At 36.3% G+C, this 7,981-nt stretch overlaps 1 protein-coding gene across 1 annotated transcript in view; it reads right to left on the reverse strand.

Annotated features, from left to right (window-relative positions):
• The window catches only part of LOC110464560 (protein brambleberry-like), a 14,929-nt gene extending 7,076 nt beyond the window's left edge, over nucleotides 1-7,853 (reverse strand). The window contains exons 1-6 of the mRNA XM_021519832.1: nucleotides 7,542-7,853; nucleotides 4,920-5,054; nucleotides 2,778-2,963; nucleotides 2,075-2,297; nucleotides 1,600-1,716; nucleotides 740-919 (exon numbers count right to left, since the gene is read on the reverse strand). Coding sequence (XP_021375507.1) covers nucleotides 740-919; nucleotides 1,600-1,716; nucleotides 2,075-2,297; nucleotides 2,778-2,963; nucleotides 4,920-5,054; nucleotides 7,542-7,775 — 1,075 coding nt within the window. The 5' untranslated portion in view covers nucleotides 7,776-7,853. The remainder of the gene's footprint in view (nucleotides 1-739; nucleotides 920-1,599; nucleotides 1,717-2,074; nucleotides 2,298-2,777; nucleotides 2,964-4,919; nucleotides 5,055-7,541) is intronic.
• Between the last annotated feature and the right edge of the window lie 128 nt (nucleotides 7,854-7,981).

Genomic DNA, 7,981 nt, shown 5'->3' on the forward strand with positions numbered 1-7,981 from the left:
CATTTGTACAATTTTGAATCCCCACCACCTAGGGATGCTTCCAGTCAAATATGGTTGATATCCACTTCTTAGTTCCAGAGAAGAAGTCGCTTAAAGCAATATAGCCAAATTGACCCCTTTTGGCCCCGCCCCTCAGCCCCTTGGGGGGTCAGCCCCACCATTTGTACAATTTTGAATCCCCACCACCTAGGGATGCTTCCAGTCAAATTTAGTTGAATTCCAATCAGTGGTTAAGAAGAAGAAGTCGTTTAAAGAAATTGTTGACGTACGGACGTACGACGGACGCAACGGTATGCCATAAGCTCACCTTGGTCCTTCGGACCAGGTGAGCTAAAAATCATCTTCCACCTTTCCCATATGATTAAATCTGGAACAGCCTTTGTTGAAGGAGATTAGATTTGTTAGGAAATGTGACACATTATTACAGGAAAATGAAACAAAACTTTCATAAATGCTGTATTTGGTATCTTAGACAGACCAGATTAATCAAAATTTTTCTTTGACATCTAAAATAGGTGATAGGTTTCACTTATTGCCTTTGTCAGAAAGCAACAAGAACATTTGTTTCAAGGAAGTTAATCATCATTCATGCTAATAGTTGATCAAGATATTTAATGTACCAAATCACTCCATGTCATGTCATAAATAAAACAACTTTATATACTGATACTATTGCTCGACACTTATTATTACATGAAGAAACATTAGATACGACAGAGTGGGAACAGAGCAATCATACCAGTGGCTCCTAAAATATGGGTAAACCAGCCAATCTTCTTGTCCAGCTTTTCCTGCATAGCACTGACAGTAGACAGCAAATTCTCCACTGTGCTGTTGATTTTGATGATGTTCTCATACAATAGCTGATAGTGAACCATCATCTCCTTATGATTCTTGAGGAAATACTTTGAACTGTTGTCTGAATAACATATAAATTTACAATAACAATTATCTGATTGACCTTTCTTTATTCAGTATTTGCGTATTGCAGAGTTATCTTCTCTTATGAGCAGGTATTGATTGTTACATCATTTATTTGTGAGAGTAACGTCATATTTTTTTGAGAAAAGGATGTAATTTTCTCGCACAAACCAATGAAGTAACAATCAATACCTGCTCACAAGAGAAGATAACTCTGCAATACGCAAAGACGGAATATAGGATTATATGTTCCTGTTACAGAAAGTGGTACATTGTATTGAAAGGAATTCATATTAAATCAGCAGTGATTTTTGTAGGATTTCTTTTCAGGCAAGTCCTAAAATCATAAAATTTCAGATTCCCATCACTAAGAGATGTAGTGTGTTCTCAAAATCTGTATGAAATTGAAATACATTTGTCCTAAAAAATGATTAAAAAACAATATATAACGGGAAATATCGTGTGACACAGAGCAATTTAACACTGAAACATAATCAACTGTATTGTCTAATTCTATGATATTGCATACATGAAAGATTTTTTAAAAAGTGAATAGAGAATAGCGTGAATAAGAACAAAGAATCTTGCTCTGTATGCGTAGCCACAGAATGGTAACGTATGATTAAACTAATTGATAAACGCCGCGTTTAATCATACTAGAGATGCCTGTGGTCTTACCAAGCTTTGATAAGGCCTCTTGTGCTTTGACATGGATCCCATTCAAATCTTCCATGATCTGCCTGTGGTTTTTCTTCTGATCACTATCCTGCTCTGTCAGTGTGCTTGTTGTGAGTTCTGTGTAATTGAAATCAAAGTAGGAATGAGATTACGTTGGTATAGTTTTTAAACTGTAAAAATCTTTGTTAACTATGCATATGCCCAGCTTCAACTTTGATAGAAATGGAGCTAGATGCTAAGTCTAACCATGCTATAAGAACAGGCAGATGGGTTAACGGATCAAACAAGCCCTTAATGCCACAACATGGTGGGACATGATTACATGTAGCAAAATGTCTACTTTTACAGTGTTCATTTGCACGATTAACAAATGGTATGAGCAATATCAGATAAACTCCTGTGGTATTTTCTTGTATCTTAAACCTACCCCGAGTGATGTGTTTACAATGAATTCATAACAACACATTAGCAATACCTAATTTATTCTTGATACTTTCTGTCATATCTGCAAGCTCCTTATTCCCTGCAGCTATCAAAGATTTTTCTTTCATTAGATTGTCAATATTGGATGAGACATGTTCCATGACGTCTTGGTGAGCTATCTGGAGCTCTCTGTGAGTTCCTAGTAGGTCTTGTTGGCTCTCGTACAACTTCTGAACTGTGTCAGTTGTCAAGGAATGGAGAGTTTCTTGTCCTTTCTGTATCAAGACAAAAAGAGTGTAATCTCAGTATTACCTGGAAACTTATAGTGAATATACCAGATATTTCCTTCAGGACAAGACAGGACTTATTGTAAGCCAATTAATGACTGTCTATAAATAGCATTTGTTGGCTATGCAAAACCTTTTTCAATTTCTGTAGTAGCATACTTACAAAATGCTGTATGTATACATTGAATTTATAATTATATAAAATGTATTATTTATGGCTATTCTAGATTGGTATGGAGAAGGAGGCATTATACAATTTTTTAGTGGGGTCTACAATGATTATCAACCTTGTTATATATATGTGAGCCCCAGCAAATGGTGAGTGGTGTGCACGTGGAGGGATCACATGAAAGTTCCTCCCTGCACTCCCCCCATCACACAAGTTTATTTCTGGAATAGTTCCTTAATTAATGAAAATCTGGTGTACAACAAGAATAAAATTATGAATGAATTAGTAAGGAAAATTACCTCTAAATTGTCCATTGCTTGTAACTGGCTTTTGGCAGACAGTGCAAGCTTTGTAACAGCCATCTCTGTCATTTTACGGAAGTGTTGTTGTTGAGTTGCATAGCACATTGCACGTGCCCGATTGTTCATCAAGTGGTAGGCATTCCACGTAGAGCCATCCATATTCTCTGTACATTGCCCTAAAGTCTGGAGGTTATAACATCCAATTATAACATTGCAATATTCCCACAATTTATCTATTGTGAGAAAATAGCTATTAAATTATTATTATTAATTTAAATTTAACAATTGATATTGGTAATGAATAAGGTATATGCTTGTACTTTGCATATGTACCTTAGCAGTTTAGTAATGTAGGATATTGAACCAAATATTCAAATATATTAGACAGTGTAACTGTTTTAATCAGGTATGAGTATGTATGTTTCGTATGTAAGACCTATACAATAAAATATCATGAAATGAAAATCTCGGGTTGAGCAGAGAGAAAGTATATCATTAATACTGCAAACAGGGCTTCTTTTATTTATTGCAAATGAATTTCAACTCTTCCTCTATTTAAATACGGACATATGTTTTTAGGGCCATCTGACAGTTAGAAAAGATATTAATCTTATTTGTAGATTCAGAATTACCATCTTTGTGTGATCACCATACATTGTTGATCTGCTTTATATATCTAATGTAAACACTGTTCAAAATAACATTCTATCAAAACTCTTGCATTTACTAAAGTCTCAAGCAGGTAATTTAGTTAAGTGCCTATAGCTATTATATTATACCAAACATCATAGGTCTGTCTGTATCAACACTTTGACCCTTTTCATGATCTCACAGGTCCTTTTTTAAAATATGTAAATGTCACAATGAATTCAACGATAATATATACCATGAGTGAGAGGTTGAACAAGAGGCCCAGATGGCCTGTATTGCTCACCTGTTTCTTTTGTCACATGAAACTGACATATATAGGTAACTTCAAATAATTTGGTAACTATAGAACATGAGACATTTTAACATTGACCTCTTAAATGGTCCTTAAGATATGCTTGTTTGAAATTTGAAATTTTAATTTTAAAGCTTTTAACCCATGTTGACCTTTAACCTCATTACTGTAATACAGAAAACAATTTACACAGCTGGTCTACATAACATACCCAAGTATCATGACTCTAGACCAAATGGTGCCTATATAAGATATTGTTATTAAAAGTTTTTAACATATTTGACCACTGTGACCTTGAAATTAGGTCAAGGTAATTCTAATGTGGAAGCTTTATAGCATTCCATCCCAGGTACCGACTGGCCATATATCATGACTCTGGGCCTTACGAAACTTGAGAAGATTGTAAACGCTTTTAACCCATGTTGACCTTTGACCCCTGACTTGCAGTTAAAGTTGATCTTTTAACTCAATACTGTAATTAAGAAAAATATTCACACAGCTGGTCTACATAACATACCCAAGTATCATGACTCTAGTCCAAATGGATCTTAAGATATTGTTGTTTGAAGTTTTACTATATTTGACCCCTGGGACCTTGAATGTAAATCAAGGTCATTTTAAATAATGAGGAAACTTTATAGCACTCCATCCAAGGTACCTACTGGCCAAATAGCAAGACTCAGCTGGGCCAAATGGAACTTGAGAAAATTGTTAAAGCTTTTAACCCATGTTGACCTTTGACCCCTGACTAGCAGTTAAAGTTGACCTTTTACCTCATTACTGTAATCAAGAAAAAGATTTGCATTGCTGGTCTACATAACATACCCAAGTATCATGACTCTAGTCCATATGGTTCTTAGGATACTGTTGTTTGAAGTTTGTACCATATTTAACCCCTGTGACCAGGTGCCTACTAGTACTGGCCGAATATCATTTCCCTAGGTCCTCCAGATCTTCAAAAGAAAAAGTTGACAGACGGACGACGGACGCCAAAGTATGACATAGCTCACATGGCCATTCGGGCCAAGTGAGTCAAAAATAGGAACGATACAGTTTCTTGATATTTGATTATGGTATATATGTTGGTTTTATTAGTTTGGTTTGGTTTAATGTCCTATTAACTGTAACAGTATATATGGTATACCGGTATATGTTGACTTATGTTGACTTATAATAATTGATACTTGATTAATTACCATGGTGTCTGTGCATGTAAAAATTGGTCTGTTCTCCGACTGTGACTGACAGTTTAGTAGATGGACAGCAAGCTTACTCATTTCCTCCTCAATCATTTGGCTGCATTTACGTTTTGCTGTATACCTGTAGATTACCTGAAAATATGTACACAGTGTTGCTAGAAATAGTGAATATATTTGTATATATATAAAAGTAAATCAAACCAAATAATGAAATATCAGGGTTCATACTGAAACTTCATAAGATAAGAGGCCCAGATGGCCTGTATCACTCACCTGGATATTTGAGCAATCATGGGAAAATGTTCTCAATAAAAGTAACTTTGCAAATATTTTCAAATATTGATTATGAGTCTCCATGGCTTAATAAAGAATTTTCCACACTAAATGAAACTTTATACTACTCTTTCCCAGCATGCTACTGGTCAAACATAATCATTGGCCTCCTGGTAAGCAGAAGTTGTTTCAAGGTTTGTTTTATATTTGATGCATATATTTGACCTTGAAAGTAGGTCAAAGTCATTTATCTGAAAAAAGCTTAATTATAGCACTCCCTCCTAGATACATGTACCTACTGGCCAAGCATCATCACTGGATGTGTCTTAGTTATTTAGAAGAAGTTGTTCAAAGATTTAACATATTTGTCTCTTGTGACCTTCAAAATAAGTCAAGGTCATCCGGTTGAGGAAACTTTTTTAGCACTACATTCCAGGAACCTACTGAACAAATATAATAACCACAAGTCTCCTGTATATTCAGAGGTGGTTGATTAAAGATATGTACCATATATATTTGATCACTATGGCCTTGAATTGAAAGCAGGTCAAGGTCATTTTTTTGAGGAAAATTTATAGTAAGTAACTCATGCCAGGTACCTTCATGTACTGACAAAGTATCATCACTCTGGGCCTCCTGGTTATATTATTCAACAGAAGGTTTTTTTACAGGTTTTTATATATTTGATCCCTTTGACCTTGAAAGTGGTAAAAAGTCATTTATTTTAGGAAACTTTAAAGCACTCAATCTAAGGGATCCCAGACCGACTGGCCAAATATCATTGTCCTAGCTAGGATCTTCAGTTCTTAAGAAGAAGTCACTCAAAGAAAAAGTTGATGGATGATTGACAGGTATATCTAGAGCATCAGGCTGGAGAGCGGGTTTGAGCCCCAGCGACGGCACTATCTTTATCACTATTCCTTTTCCTATTACAAATACCTGGTAAGTGCTGTTGACCCTTCCTGTTCAAGGTAGGAGAACTCTTGGCGGGGAGTCAAAGGACCTGAGTGGGTGTTTGATACAGGGATAAATGGTATAAAAGATGTGCATTGATTAGCGTCAGCCATAGGGAATTTCCCTTTATATTAGCTCAGTGGTGGAGCATTGGGCTAGAGAACCAAGGGTCGCAGGTTCGAACCCCAGCAACGGCACTATCTTTATCACTTTGCCTCATCCTATTACATTTGTACATTTCGGAGACACAGTAGTCTAGGTGTAGGACGTCGGCTCGTGACCGAAGGGTTGCGGGTTCGAGGCACGGCAGGGCACTGTGTTGTATCTTTGGGCAAGATACTTTACTCCGCTTTGATCCAGTCTACTCAGCTGTAAATAAGTATGTGGTTGGAATTGGGCAGCGCTAGAATTGTTGAATGCTAGCTGTTAGCGCCTAAATGGCAGCTCTGGCTGTATGCTCCCAAGGGAGTTGAGAAAGATATTGGCTGGTTGCTAAGGCCCTATAACCACGGATAATAATTTGTGAACCGCTTTGAGACGATATAAGAACTAAAGCCCAGGAAATTTTTTGGGTACTAGGGTCTTAATATTAGATATTTGCATGTACAAATTAAAACTATTTTACAGTTGAGACCATGGTCTACAATGACACAATCCTGGCCTTAAAGGCTTCAGGTGTGTCTATATCCACGATGTCTGGTGGAAGGGCATTCCAATCACGCACTGTCCTTGGAAAGAAGGACATTTTCCTTGTGTCAATGCGTGAGGACAGGAGTTGGTATGATCGGTTGTGATGTTGTCTTTCCGATTGTCTTTTAGGTTTTATCAGGTGGTTTTGTTTGCTGATGGCGACTAACTCTCTATCGATTTTATACATCATTGTTAGTCGTGCATCTTTCCTCCTGTCTGAGAGATTATTCCATTTTAGTATTTAATCCTATGCACAATAAAAACCTTCCGCAAAATAATTTTATTACTCACCCTTTTACATTTGTGATACATTACAATATAAAGTTCTTTTAGTTCTTTAAAACATATTATGTAAGTATTTGAAATGAAATAGCCTGCCTAATAAGAGACAGGCTATTTTTATTATTTTATATTTTCACATATTTACATACCAGATGATCATGAAGGCGCCCGTGGCCCGTGTCACAGGGACCTGAGAATTTGTTACAGCTATATTTGGACCTAAACGAAGGTATTCAGAGTAATTTTACATGTCTAAGGGGTGTTCATTGGAGTGTCAATTTTACAGAAAAGTCGATCTAAAACCCTAAAATATGTAAAATTATTCCGAACACCTTAGTTAAGGCACAGACTAATCTAATTCCGTGGTTAAGGGTAACAAATGCTCAGGTCCCTATTGTATCTTTTGTTATCTCTTCATACTTTGTGAAAACATAATCCAAGCTGTGATTCCATTTCTGTTTCCATAAGGTATTTTGAAAACTCGGTGAGGAACTGTTCGTCTGTTGACTGCATTTCAAAATTGGCATTTTTGGGAATGAGACCTCGCAGTTTGCCATCGTTGTTTGACGTATCTGAACCAAAGATCCAATCAAGAAGTCCAAAAGTTGATGGGACCAAACAGACGACTAGTAGAATAAACGCCTGATGGCTCATGACTTCAGATAAGTAGTCAAAGGACAAAACGAATTCGTTTTGCCATTTCGGTCTTCAGACGACAGGAAGTTTTGAAAAACCCGCGATGAATGACAAAACAGTTTCTCATTGGCTAATTTTTAACAGGTGCTTGATGATATACATCTTTTTGCTATACTTTTTTTACCAGTGAAAAGTTATCTAAGCGTCTTTTATAGAAGTATAAT

Source organism: Mizuhopecten yessoensis, unplaced genomic scaffold (assembly GCF_002113885.1).
Source record: "Mizuhopecten yessoensis strain PY_sf001 unplaced genomic scaffold, ASM211388v2 scaffold11009, whole genome shotgun sequence".
In the NCBI taxonomy this organism is placed as follows: domain Eukaryota; kingdom Metazoa; phylum Mollusca; class Bivalvia; order Pectinida; family Pectinidae; genus Mizuhopecten; species Mizuhopecten yessoensis.